General features: G+C 47.7%; 1 protein-coding gene across 1 annotated transcript; it reads left to right on the top strand.

Moving 5' to 3' along the window:
- Window positions 1–3,292: 3,292 nt before the first annotated feature.
- Window positions 3,293–5,068, top strand: LOC149358550 (uncharacterized). The gene is made up of 3 exons (XM_089568854.1): window positions 3,293–3,523; window positions 3,806–4,030; window positions 4,528–5,068. The coding sequence occupies exons 2-3, from the start codon at window positions 3,812–3,814 to the stop codon at window positions 4,978–4,980; spliced, it is 672 nt and encodes a 223-aa protein (XP_089424980.1). The 5' UTR covers window positions 3,293–3,523; window positions 3,806–3,811; the 3' UTR covers window positions 4,981–5,068.
- Window positions 5,069–13,981: the final 8,913 nt, after the last annotated feature.

Below are 13,981 nucleotides of genomic sequence, written 5' to 3'. Positions count from 1 at the left end.
AGCGACATCTTAAAAAATGTGTTGCTCGCTCACGGTTGCGAATCGACCCTATTGCAAGTTGTTCGAACCCGACCGCGGCGGCCGCGTTTCAATGGAAGGGAGACGAAACGCAAAAAGGCGCCTGCGTGCTGTGTGATTTTAGTGCATGTTAAAGGTCCCCAGGTGGACGAAATTATTCCGAAAGCCTCCACTACGCACCTCTTTCTCTCTTTCACTCCCTCCTTTATTCCTTCCCTTACAGCGCGGTTCGGGAGTCCACCGAGATATGTGAGACGTTTACTGTGTCATTTCCGTTCCCCCAAAGAATTTTTTTTTTCTCTGAAGCCGTTGGATCGCTCTCATGTACTCCCGATATGCTGGCAACAGGTTGTGGAGTACAGGCGAAGCGCAGATGCTGCTGAGACGCGAATCGCTTGCGTACGCTGCAAACAACAGTAAACGATTTCCAGGTGAAAATGTCCGACTCGATGTTTTGCTGGTCTATCTGGATGACATGTCTGCTTTCAGTTTTGATTGATTTCTGCCAGTATAAACTTACGCAAGCTACCTGTTGCAGTTGAGAGTGAGTTTATTGAGGCCCTTTACTTGAGTACGCATTTTAATTTGAAGGGCTGCGCTGGGAACACATTTCAACGATCATCTTGCTCGGCGCAGTATTTAGTGGCGAAATGCAGATTTGTTTTTCTAACACGTTAAAGAGATCTTGCGGGCCTATCAACACCGTCAGTCATGGGCCGAACTGTAGTGAAGCCCTCCGGGTCAATTTCGAACGTCTATTTCGACCGCTTATACATAAACACACACACCTGAGGCCCCGCCGCGGTGGCTCAGTGGTTACGGCGCTCGGCTGCTGGCCCGAAAGACGCGGGTTCGATCCCGGCCACGGCGGCTGAATTTCGATGCCGGCGAAATTCTAGAGGCCCGTGTACTGTGCGATGTCAGAGCGCGTTAAAGAACCCCAGGTGGTCGAAATTTCCGGAGCCCTTCACTACGGCGTCCCTCATAGCCTGAGTCGCTTTAAGACGCTAAACCCTGATAAACCAAACCAAACACACACCTGAGGAAGACCGCACCGCGGTTTAAACGTTGACAATAAGTTGTCTGAAAAGTGCCTACTGCACTCGCCCTATATACTGTATATATCGAACGGGCAATTTGTGTTTGCGCGCATATAGTGCCGACGACCTTGCTGAGCGCATATAGAGCGTAAACTTCACCCCGTTAAATCTCTATATATGCTCGGTGTCTCGATAAGCCGTCGTTACCATATATAGTGTCCTCTGCGCTTTAGTCGCTCAGCACTAGAGGTTCGCTGTTCAGATCAGCTCGGAAATTTTCATCGAGGTCGATAATAATAATAATAAAAAAAATTAGCAGTTGACTTGACCAACTTTGAATTTTGATTGGATCAGTTTTCGGTACTTCTTTAATACATTTGTTAACTGGAAAGAGGAATCGACACTTCGCAATGGATTCTATAGGTTTAGCGATGCTCTTGGCTTTATGCGAGAATGAGAATCTAAAAGCCGGAATTTTCGTATCTTCAAACTTACGACCGTGTATACGGTGAGGAACCGGCTGATATGGCAAGTAAAATAGCGGCAGGTATCCCATGCACTGATCTAGATATCTGCCTCTGGCACGTGCGGCCTGTAGCTACAGCACATGTGGCTTGGGTGTTGCCATTGCAGAGGGACATGATTTTATTGTCACTCAAGCGGGGAGTTTTGAATGCCACATGGACAAAACTACACTTCGAAGTGCTCTCGAGAAGATTTCGTCGCAGATGCACCCTAACATACTTGCGGAGTTCTGTCGAAAGCACGTCGTTTGGAGATAGGTGGATTGAAGCCTTGTTGATTTTGCGACCACAAGTCATTACCCGTGACGAAAACCGCTGTATATAGCGCTGTTACCTATACAAGATGAGCTGGCTGAGCTAAAGCCGTTGAACAAATTATTGATGCGATTTACAATAAGCATAACCACAATAAAAAAGGAAAAAAAAAAAATCCAACCCCGCACCGGTCAACGATCAAAAGCTGACTGGACATGGTCGAAACTTGGGATAACCCTATTCCGGAAAAATTCTTAATCTCATCTGCCCACCTAACTCTCTAACGCACTCTGCCACATTCGTCTTAGTTTTCTTGGAACGCACACTGTTACTTTAAGCGACCATCGGTTAATCCTTCTCATAAAATGACACGCCCCAGACGAAACAAAGAACAACACGCACCTGATAGTAAGAGCAAAATTAATAATACTGACGCTGCGGCTTCCACCGAGTGGCCTTGATGCTCCGTCCATACAGAGTCAATTGTACGTAAAGTATGCAACGTGTAAGGGCATTTTTCTATGGCTCCAAAAAATTTAACTTGGTTAATCTATGTCTAAGGATACCCACCGTGTAGCAAATTTCATCAACGGCAATAGTTACTATGTTGATGTCCACCTGGCCGGCGCCACTGCAGCCGCACGGGTTTCTCAAGTCCTGACAGCTCAACAACAACAAACGGCTAGATTCGGGTCACGATCTCGCGGCTGCGGCCACATTGGGCAGTCGATGTACGCTAGCTACATTGACCGCGGTTCTGTAATGGCGACGGTTACGAGTTGAAATCTCTAGACAACGGAGAGTTTTTCTTCAGCGTTAAACTTTGAGAAAGTTTCGTTGTGCCTTTTCATTTTCACCGGAAGGCTGCACTGAAACAGGATGCTAGACACATAACTGCAGCGTAAAAAATGACGAGCACAAAGGAAGAAACAAAAGTAACAAGTAAACTAACAAGTAAGAAGTAAAGTAACAAGTAAAGTAACAAGTAAAGTAACAAGTAAAGTAACAAGTAAAGTAGCAAGTAAAGTAGCAAAGTAACCAACTTGCCCAAAAGCTCGCTTTACTAAAGGATGCTAGACGTCATTAATTTCCTTATTTATGGCAACAGACGTTCAGAGACCGTGTTCCACACTGGGAGTAGAGCTTCATCGGTCTAAACCCTTGAAGTGCACTCCCATAGGAAGAAAAATAAACCAAAAATAAGGTTGGAGGAAAAGCCGCAACCAAGATATATGTCTAAATCCCCACCAAACCCCGTCCAACAGCGCTGGTAAATGTGTTTCTCGAGTGAAAAGCACGTCTGTCCATTTGCATTCGAGAAATGGCCGTCACCGCCGGGGTCGTTCGGCCCAATTTGCAATCACCGCTTCGGGTCAAGTTGACTGTGTCATCGCGAGGCGATAGGCGCGCGTCGCGGCCCGCGGATATCGCTGCTGCTGGGGGACGCATCGGCGGCGGCGGCGGCCAACGCCGCAGCGATAGCGCGCGGCCGCCGGTGGGGGCGGTGCTGCAGTCAATGGACGCATGTGCGGAACAGTAGCGCCCAGTCGGCGGCCACAGAAGAGCCTATAAAACAACCCCGCCCTCACCCATCCGCTGTCAATCTGCTCGCGGCGCCAGTCGAGTCTACTCTGCTTCGCCCCCAAGCTCCAGTTTCTTCCTCGGATACTCAAAAAAACCACAAAGGTGGGTTTTTGAAGTGTGTGCGCCATATTTGCCCCGCTTTGTGAGGTTACGTCGGTAGGGGTAGTCCAGGGGTGTTTACTTGCAGAGCAGCCTCTCGTTGGTACCACGCGTTATCGACGCAAGGTCTAAGTAAAGCCTTGCAAAATATTCTAGAGATGTCAGGTCCTTGTCTTCCTTCGTGTGGGCACAACTCAAGTGCAGTGTCTGCTTCTCCGTGTTATCCGTGCCGGTGGAACGCACATCCGTTGTCACTCACGGCAGACTCGGCCTTCGCTCTTGCAGGCAGCAATGGCAACTGAAGCTGTTACCGGGCCCGAGGAGACCGTGCAGGATCTGCCGCCTGTCACCGAGGAACAGGCAGCGACCGAAAACAAGCCAGCGGAGCATGCCGAACCCGCTGCAGCCGCCGAGGCAAAACCCGTGGACCTTTCGAAGCCTGCCGAGCCCGCAGAACCCGCGAAGGCGTCTCCTGCTTCTGATAAGACCGAAAAGGAGCAAGACAAACAGGTTGGTTGCCCGAAACTGCCTTCATTTTCCAGTTCGATATTGTGTTCCCTTGAGCTCTTGCTTTTGCTTTCGACGACGCCTGCGTGCAATCTACTTCCGTGTTATCGATATAGCAAGATTTCAAAGCCGAATCTTAACTCTCCAGATCCGTGAAATTGACCTTTTTTCTGTGTACGCTGTCATGTACACACTGCGGGGACTTCTACTGACAGTTAAGGGCGCTTGTCACATGCCGATTTCGGCAATTGTCTTTTCTCACCGAAACTTCGATCCTGCCGGTTAAGGGGGGCGTGGCAGCGATTGCACCAGTGGCGAAAAGTCGCGCATCACTGGTACCACACCTCAACCAGATCTACGTCTCGTTCTCTGTATGCTTTCGGTGCTATCACTGTGATTCGCGAATTGCCACAGCTTCGCCTTAGCTTGCGCTCAGCTCTTTCCACCGTCCTATCCCGAATTTTTCCAGCTGATTCCCAGTGTTTCCCACATCTGCGCAGAGCGACAAGCCGGAAAGCCAGCAAGCTCCCCCCCCCGCCGCAGCAGAGTCTCCGAAGCCTGAAGCCGCTCCCAGCACCGAACCCGCGGCTGCGGCTCCAGCCGCCAAAGACGAGGCTAAGCCCGAGCCTGCGGCAGAGGCCAAGGCCGAAGCCAGCGCCGCCGCAGATGCCGAAAAGTCCGAGGCCAGCGCCAAGGCCGAGGACGCCAAGTCAGAAGCCACCGCGGCGGTGGACGAGGCCGCCGACAAGCTGAAGGAGCTCGCCGTCAAAGACGAGGCCGAGCCCAAGAAATCCGACGAGTCCAAGCCATCCGAATCTGGAGACAAGCCTGCGTCTTCGGAGGGCGCCGAAGCTGCCGAGGCTTCGGAACCTGCGGAGACGCCGGAAGGCGAAAAGCCAGCTACGGAGGGCGAAGACAAGAGCAAGAAGCTCAAGCGTTGCGTCATCGTTTAACTACGGCTTTCTAACAATTTATATAGGCACTCACTATTTATGAACATATTTTTTACAAAGTGTTCCTCAATAAATTTTTTACACAACCGCTGACGCTTGTTCCTTTTAATCACGCCTTGTAGTGGCAACTGAACGGGTACCCCACACATCTGATGTACTGTATACTTACACGAAACAAGGTAACTGTCAGCCTGAGCGTTGCGCTTCTCGGGGCACCGCCGCAGTCGCACCGAAAGCGAGCGCACTTAGCTCATTTCACTCACTGCCTTTTGCTTCAGCCAACTCTAGCGTCACTTTGAGGGGTCTAATTAGACGATGGCATTTCTCGCCCGTCTTTGGGCGGCTTCACCCGACTACTTCTTACACGATCGCCAATATATCGCTATCTGCACAGACACCGCAGCGGACTTCCGCATGTTTACAGCACCGTGCTGTTCTTGCATCCAGTGCGTGATATCCTGAGTACGATGAATCTGCTTCGCTCGCAAACGCAATCCCACACATGTCGACCCTGGGGCATCGGCGAACCTTCGCTCGCTCACATCCTGTCTTGTACGTGATGCGTACGCGTCAGATGCGCAAAGTCGACCGCTATCTTTAGTAGGAGGCGTGCGGATGCCTTCCTTTTCGTGGCGTAATCTTGTTGTTCTGGTGTCTTGTCCATTGTTTCTGGCGAGGGGTGTTACGCTAGAACCGCTATCGTTCACTGCCTCAATCGATTTATCGGTAATAGGCGGTATTTTATTGCGGGCGAGGCTTGCACCTTCAGGTAGGCGGGACGGCATTTCTGTAGGTGCGGTATGTCACGTAAGCAGGCTTATTTTCAAGTGGTGCAGTTAGAAATAATTTTTTGGTCTTATGTGCTTCTGAAATTGCTTGCATGATGCGCAGTATTCTCATTGCGACAACCAGGTCACTGATTAAGACAACGAATGTCAGTAATGTACAGCCATAATGTCCAAAAAGTCTTCGAGTGGAGAGTGGTTCTCCCTGCCCATTTTCAAAATCGTTATTCACGTACGCTATCTTCTGGGTTCTCATCAGGGTCTAGCAAGCCAACAACCGAAACGTTGAAATAGCTCTAAGTACCGGCAACTGTCAATGGCGGCGTCCACACATCTATGCACATCACGTGAGCGTGACGAAAGCGGAAGAGAAATTGCGTCATCTTCCCCACGATTATTCACTGCCTATGCATCGACAGTGGAAAAATGTGAGCGTTATCACGCTCGCGCGACGCTGAAATAATCTATTGTTTACGGTATTGGTGCATGACTAACTTTATTTTTCAACCATAGCTGACCTTGTTTATTGCTTAGTTCAGGTCACCAAGTGCGCATTTTCGTGAACGCCGACAGTCAACGCATTCGTGACGTCATTAGTTTCTAACCTTCATTAGCTATCCTGCTGAACTGTGGTGACGTCACTAGTGTTTCTGAAGCGAGCAAACGCTAAGCTTGCTAACTGCCGAATGGGTAGAGTACGAAAGATAAGCTATATGGACTGACTGCTGCACTCACGTCTGCTCCCTATCAGAAGGCGCGAAACAAGCACTTGCATCGCGCCGTCTGCTGCTATAGCATTCACCGCCACTCGCTCGCCGAACCGAACGTTTACAAGAAACAGCAACGCGAGGTTTTAGTGCAATAGAAGTCCCATGGTGCCAAAATGCGTCGTCAGTTATAAAATTCGCCCACCGACTGGAGTGAACTGACGTGACCAGACCGGAGCATTCCCATTGGCTACAGGGAAGTGGCATCACCAGAGCAGAAGTGACGTCACGTCTGGGAAAGGAATAACAGCTGCTAACGCTATTGCACTGCCAACACGTAATTGAATTAGGTGCCCCTGTAAATTTTTGTGATGACTCCTACGGCTCTTCTCAACACCACACGGGTTCACAGATTCGACTGTCTCGCTGCTCGTATTAACACTGTAAGGAGTCACTGCTGCGTCGCACATGTGTTAAAGGGTTCGACAGCTAGACAATGGCTCCAATTTTCTTCGTTCATTTTTTTTTTATCAAGGCCGTAATTAATTCAACCGCGCCCTGCTGACATCAGTCTTTATACTCTTTCGCTGACCGATGAAACATCAACCTTCTCACTCAAGACCCCGGTTTCTTCTTCTCGGCCCTTATTTCTCCGTTCACGCTCCTCATGGCTAGTGCCTCTATCTATCTAAATAAAAAGAAACAAAATATAAAATGGGTAAATCTGCGCACTGCATATTTTAACGATATATATACATACATAAAGAAGACTGCTGCTTTGAGCTCGGAAGCAGCCTTATGTGTGACATGAGCGCTTGCTGAATTATTAAAAAGAAAGATACAAAAAAACGCGTGTTTTATTTTTTACTAGCAGCTCAAAACTTTTTTTTCTTTGTCACCAAGGGGAAAAAAATCTGCAGATTGAGCAGAAGCGTCCGGAAATTCGATCGATTCAATGAAAACAATACAAATGGGCTGCACACAAAGAACAGAGATGAGCTGTTCTGGAGGTCGGAGTTCCACGGGGTAAAAAGATCGTGAGATAACTGGTCGCTTCGCGGTGCGGAAATCATGCCTATAGTTGCAGATTTTATGGCGTTGCGAACAGCGCACCGACGCCGGTAACTGGACTCTAAACATTAATACGCCTACATGGGAGTGAAAAGGTAGTAACCTCCTCGCTAGAGGGCAGCCCACTCCCTTTTTACTCTTTTCTGTTCAGAGTGTATGGAACAGACACTCGATCCTGGCGAACCTGCTGATGCGACAGCGTGTATATTTAACCTTTTCAGGCAAATATCGCCGTTCTGGTACAAGAAAAAAATTAAATAGAATTCCGTTAAAATAGTTCATCCAGGCCTTCAGAAAGCTAAGCACCTATAGGTTTGAAACGCGAAGCATGAACTGTTATTTTTCTACACGTACGCACAAAATAATCTGAAAATGGCTGAAAATAGGGACATCGAAACACCACGATTTCTCAAACACTCGAGTGACAGGGAAGCGTTTAGTTGGCTAGTTAGTACTAGCTTACTAAATTCAGGATTTCGCTGATAATCATGAATTTAGGAGGCTAATAGCAAACTTTACGATTTTCCTGTCTACATCTGTATTTCACGTGCACCCGTGCGCAAAAGTGGAGACCATGCGAGCAGACTGAAGTGCGTACCAGCGCTTTCTCATGGTCCAGCGCAAGCTTTAAAGATGTGCGTAGGGTGCCTAACCAAATATGTTAGCCTGTCTGTGTATAAACTTCTGCCAGACACTACTTCATAGAGAGAAAAACTGCGATCGCCGCCATTCTCGTGATCTCTCCACTTTTGCGCACGGCTCGAACACGGCCGCCACAGTCGGGATCAAACCCGCGGCCTTGCGGTCAGTAGCTGAACGCCAAAGCCACTGAGCCACCGGGCAGGTTAGGAAGATAAATTTGGTCAGTGGTACTTGGGCATATTCTCAACAGCAACAAACAAAAAAAAAAGAAATAAGCGGAAAACATTGTTGTATCTAACTCGGCAAGTTGGTCGATTAGGCGGATACAGTGATAAACACGCACGTGTGTCAACACAACGCACTCACATGTTTGATTGTCTATTGCAAACCCTCTGAAAGTGCTGTCATTTCACGATGATAACGCCAACATAAAGCGTGAAAGACCATATATAGCGCCCGGCGCGCGTGTTTGGAGGTACGCTATACTGGAAACGTTTATCACGTGACCTGATGGTAACAAGCTGTATAATGGGTTCTTTTGTAAATAATTTACATTTCCTTGGCACCATGAAACTCAGACATGCGCACATTTCTCGACGTCGATGTATAACCCCTGGATATGAACACGATCGTATGACGCTAGGTGCCGAACGTATAAATGGCTAAAGGCTGCATGCGTTCATTAGATACACGATGTTGGCATCTGATTCTACTTGTGAACTAACATGTGCACAGTCATCTTTCGCAAGGATGCTAAGCAGTTTGGTAAAAAGTAAAGCTGAGTCAGTCCAATTTTTAGGGGAATTTTCGAAGTTGGAGTACATTTGTAATAAGGGAGTAATTACTGAAGAGTCTGGGTCACTTGGTACATGGTACTGAATAAATGAACCAATCAGATGACATAGGACAGAGAAGAGACGAGGCAGTGTGTGCCTCGCCTCTTCTCTGTCCTTCGACACCGGAGACGGCCCGGTGAGGCGGCTGTCCCGGGTTCGAACCCCGTACCGGGACGAATTTTTCTTTGAATACGAAGTTTCTGTAGTAAAAGAGATCCACACACTGAATTACTAATTGAAGTTTCAGTGGAAGCTATACAGCTTTCCTTTGTAGCCGTATGGCTGAGCACAGGTGGATGCCAATGAGTAATTACGAGTAACTCTAACAGATAAGTTGGGAATCTGGATTCTTTGTAGAATAATACTAAGTTTTCGCCTTCATCAAGTGGGACCTTTTGCGGATGGTCGCACACCCTCCAGAAGCTATAGAGCTCGTACTAACTTATAAAATCGAGTCAGAAGTTCTGTGAAAAAAAATCAATAGTCAATAGTCAAGCTAGTCGTAGAGAGTAGGTATAAGCATGAAATGCATTGCTAGGAAGGGAAGCGGGCGCATTCTAGGACGTCGCATAGACGGTAGTAGCGGCACTTGGTTGTCGTATTTTCTAGTGAAGCAGCGCAACGGCACAAGGCCAACGGAAGAAGAGGACAAACACAGCGCTGAACTGACAACAAATGTTTATTCCGGATGCAATCAGCATATATATACATCAGCACCTTTGAAAAAACAACAAAAGAAAGAGATAGGAGCGGAAGGTATCATCCCAGTCACTATGCGCATGCAGGTGTATCGCGTGTACATCGGTCATATGACATCAGATAGTTGTGCTCTTTCAACGAAATGGCTACGGAAGGTGTGCTGATACAATTCTCACCCAGCTTCATGATTTCAGATGCCCCGATTATCTCTCTAGTAAGTTTATCTTTGTGTTTGGTAACTACATGGCTGTTTTTGAATTTCGGAAAACAGGAACAATCCCGACAGTGAATACCTATGTGGCGGGCCGCATTCTTAACGTTGTTTCCATGCTCTCTAAATCTTTCATTTAGACAACGGCCCGTTTGGCCGATGTATGAAGCACCACACGTCAGCGGGACTGAATACACCACGTTATCTTGGCATGGCACGTACTTCGTCCTGTGGTTTTTCTTGCAGTCACGACCAGATTCTGATCTTTTATCCTGGCCGTTCACCCTCGCACACAAGCCACTGAGTCTCACAGGCGCTGAAAAAACAACATCAACTCCAGCCTTTTTACCTATTCTTTTGAGATTGTGGGACAAGACATGGACATAGGTAAAAAGGCTGGAGTTGATGTTGTTTTTTCAGCGCCTGTGAGACTCAGTGGCTTGTGTGCGAGGGTGAACGGCCAGGATAAAAGATCAGAATCTGGTCGTGACTGCAAGAAAAACCACAGGACGAAGTACGTGCCATGCCAAGATAACGTGGTGTATTCAGTCCCGCTGACGTGTGGTGCTTCATACATCGGCCAAACGGGCCGTTGTCTAAATGAAAGATTTAGAGAGCATGGAAACAACGTTAAGAATGCGGCCCGCCACATAGGTATTCACTGTCGGGATTGTTCCTGTTTTCCGAAATTCAAAAACAGCCATGTAGTTACCAAACACAAAGATAAACTTACTAGAGAGATAATCGAGGCATCTGAAATCATGAAGCTGGGTGAGAATTGTATCAGCACACCTTCCGTAGCCATTTCTTTGAAAGAGCACAACTATCTGATGTCATATGACCGATGTACACGCGATACACCTGCATGCGCATAGTGACTGGGATGATACCTTCCGCTCCTATCTCTTTCTTTTGTTGTTTTTTCAAAGGTGCTGATGTATATATATGCTGATTGCATCCGGAATAAACATTTGTTGTCAGTTCAGCGCTGTGTTTGTCCTCTTCTTCCGTTGGCCTTGTGCCGTTGCGCTGCTTCACTAGAAAATATGTCAGACCAACTCGCCCACCAGTTCATGTTGTACTTGGTTGTCGGCCAGGTTTATTGGCTGCTAAGCATTAGGTACGCGTTTGGCCATCTACTAAACTTCGAGCAACATTAGTCGAACATAATCAACCCTTATGCCTTCACATACGATGGACAATTTTACTCAGTCGAAACCTCGCAATCACGCAGGCGCTGAGAAACCAGGGTGCAGAAGAGGCATATGTCTGGAAAAATTTATAACGGCTGCACAGCCACCATAGTCATCCATAGGGAAAGTGGCAACACCCTTCCCAATCAGGAAAGGCTTCGGGCAGGGAGACACAACCTCTTCGTTAGTATTCATCGCATGCTAACAGGCAGCATTCAGGGAACTTGACTGGGAAGAGGTGGGGATAAATGCTAAAGGAGCCATGACTGCTTAGTTGTTATATGCTTTTTTCTTGACGGATATTGGTAAACTGCCACTCACGATATGAGAGAACCGACCAAATGCGCTCCATCTCATTCTTGGTAGCGAGGTGTTGGAAGTGATAAGGGAATACGTCTACTTAGGGAAGGTAGTGACCGCTGATCCGGATCACGAGAGTGACACAATTTGAAGAATAAGAATGGGGTGGAGCGCATTTAGCAGGTACTCCCAGGTCATGAATGGCAGTTTACCAATATCCCTCAAGAGAAAAGTATATAACAGCTGTATCTTACCGGTACTCACCTATGGAGCAGAAACGTGGAGGATAACGAAAAGGGTTCAACTTAATGAAATGAACGGCGGCGCAACAAGGATGCTAACAAGAAAGGGGACACCACATGCACACTAACAAGAAAGGAGACACCAGATGCCTACATGCTTGTTAGCGTCCTTGTTGCGCCACCGTTCATTTCATCATGCACCAACTCGCCCCTCAGGTCATTTTTCTGAGGTTCAACTTAAGGACAGCGCAGCGAGCTATGGAAAGATAAATGACAGAAGCGGTCATAGTGGGTTATGGACCAAACGCGGGTTAATAAAATTTAGTGGAAATCAAGAATAATAAATGGGCTTGGGCAGGGCATGTAATGCGACAGCAAGATAACCGCTAATAAGGGAGTAATTACTCATTGGCATCCACCCAAGCGCAGCCATACGGCTACAAAGGAAAGCTATACAGCTTTCTCAGAAACTTCGTAGTTAAAGAAAAATTCGTCCTGGTCCGGGGTTCGAACCCGGAACCACCGCCACACCGGAGCAGTCGCTCTACCAATTGAGCTAACCGGGACGGCAAGCTTATGGTAGGGCGAGAGCGAATTGATCAGTAACTCGAAGTGGGAAGAGTGTTGGTCAAATGTTTAGGGGAATCCCCCAAGGTGGAGTAGATTTCTAATAAGGGAGTAATTACTCATTGGCATCCACCCAAGCGCAGCCATACGGCTACAAAGGAAAGCTATACAGCTTTCTCAGAAACTTCGTAGTTAAAGAAAAATTCGTCCTGGTCCGGGGTTCGAACCCGGAACCACCGCCACACCGGAGCAGTCGCTCTACCAATTGAGCTAACCGGGACGGCAAGCTTATGGTAGGGCGAGAGCGAATTAATGAGTAATTACTCCCTTATTAGAAATCTACTCCACCTTGGGGGATTCCCCTAAACATTTGACCAAGATAACCGCTGTTCCTTAAGGGTAACAGACTGGATACCAAGAGAAGGCAAGCGTAGTATGGGGCTGCAGAAAGTTAGGGGGGAGGACGAGATTAAGGAGTTTGAGGGGAAAAGTTGGCCGAAGCTGGCACAGGACTGAGCTAATTGGAAAAGTATGGGAGAGCCCTTTGTCCTACAGTGGGTGTAGTCAGGCTGATGATGACGAAGTCGGAGACAGCGCAGCGAGCCTTGGAAAGAGAAATGATAGGTGTAAAGTTAAGATATAGGAAGAGAGCAGAATAGTTCAGGGAACAAACACGAGATAAAGATATCCTAGTTGATCTATACGACCAGGGCAAATATGAGAGCAAAGAGACAAACGAAGACAATGATATGTACGCGGGAAAACGCTGCTGTTGATCCTTTCTCTGTACAGTCTCCCTTGCCGCCGCTCGCCGCAGCTCAAGGCAAACTAATCGAAGACGGAAGTTTAACCAGGACCAGTGATAGAAGACGCAGCGCCTGACCTCCGATACATGGAAATTTCGTAAAGTGCATGTTTATGCATACGGCAGTAGTGGTCTCGGAAAAAAAAAAGAAGAAAAATATTAGGAGAGATCATTTGGAGTAATGCGGATGAATCGTGACAGCAGTGTTATTTCACTCGCCAGTCTGTCCCAGTTTTGATTCTATTCTAATTCTGAGTCCATTCCTTTCACTTGCAAATCCATTCCAATTCTTATTCCATCCCAGTTCCAACTACGCAACTACGCAAAATCTGTCGCACTGAGAAATCGCGGCGAGTGGCTCAATGCGATGTGGCCTGTGAGAAACAGGTTGCTCTTCCCGAGCAATGCGAGGAGGAATGGCTCCTTGAAGAATCATTTTTGCCCAAGTAGTTCTTCGTGAGGCTGTATATTTTGCGCATAGGCCTTTTCTTCCTAGTCATTATCATATTTGCTGAATCATTCTTTCCTCCTCCCTCCTTTCACCTACAAGTGCTGAGGGCAAGGGGAGAGGGCCGGGCCCAAAGTAGGACGGTTAACAGGTGGGGAGAGGGGATTGCCTCCAAACATCACCTGCCATCGGTTGGCAAGCGTATACGCAAGTCACGGAGACGCCGACGTCGACTCACAGTTTTCGCCTTCGTGGGCGGCCTAACGATATCTCATTAAAAAAAAAAAAAATTCACTGGACAGTTACTACTGTGCAACGCGGATTAAGCGACAGATCTGGAGCTACTGTCATTTCGGGATATATCGAGGTAAAGAGTTTGACAGCCCTCTTTTTAGTTTTCCACACATACTCGTTATTCGACTAGCCCTCCTATCTGGTGCACCGTTCCAGGCCCACGTCGCCATCTGTGCTGATGCGCTCTTCCGACGGTACGTT

This window comes from Amblyomma mixtum, chromosome 2, assembly GCF_055824585.1.
Source record: "Amblyomma mixtum isolate Tamu chromosome 2, ASM5582458v1, whole genome shotgun sequence".
Lineage (NCBI taxonomy): Eukaryota > Metazoa > Arthropoda > Arachnida > Ixodida > Ixodidae > Amblyomma > Amblyomma mixtum.
Note: the sequence above shows the minus strand (reverse complement) of the source record. Positions and strands in the feature narration are given on the sequence as shown.

What these genes read in the sequence shown, in the direction of transcription:
- LOC149358550 (XM_089568854.1), top strand. Translation starts at nt 3,812, where the DNA reads ATGGCAACTGAAGCTGTTACCGGGCCCGAGGAGACCGTGCAGGATCTG. An exon ending in AAAAGGAGCAAGACAAACAG is followed by an intron (nt 4,031 to 4,527) that starts GTTGGTTGCCCG and finishes ACATCTGCGCAG; the next exon opens with AGCGACAAGCCGGAAAGCCA.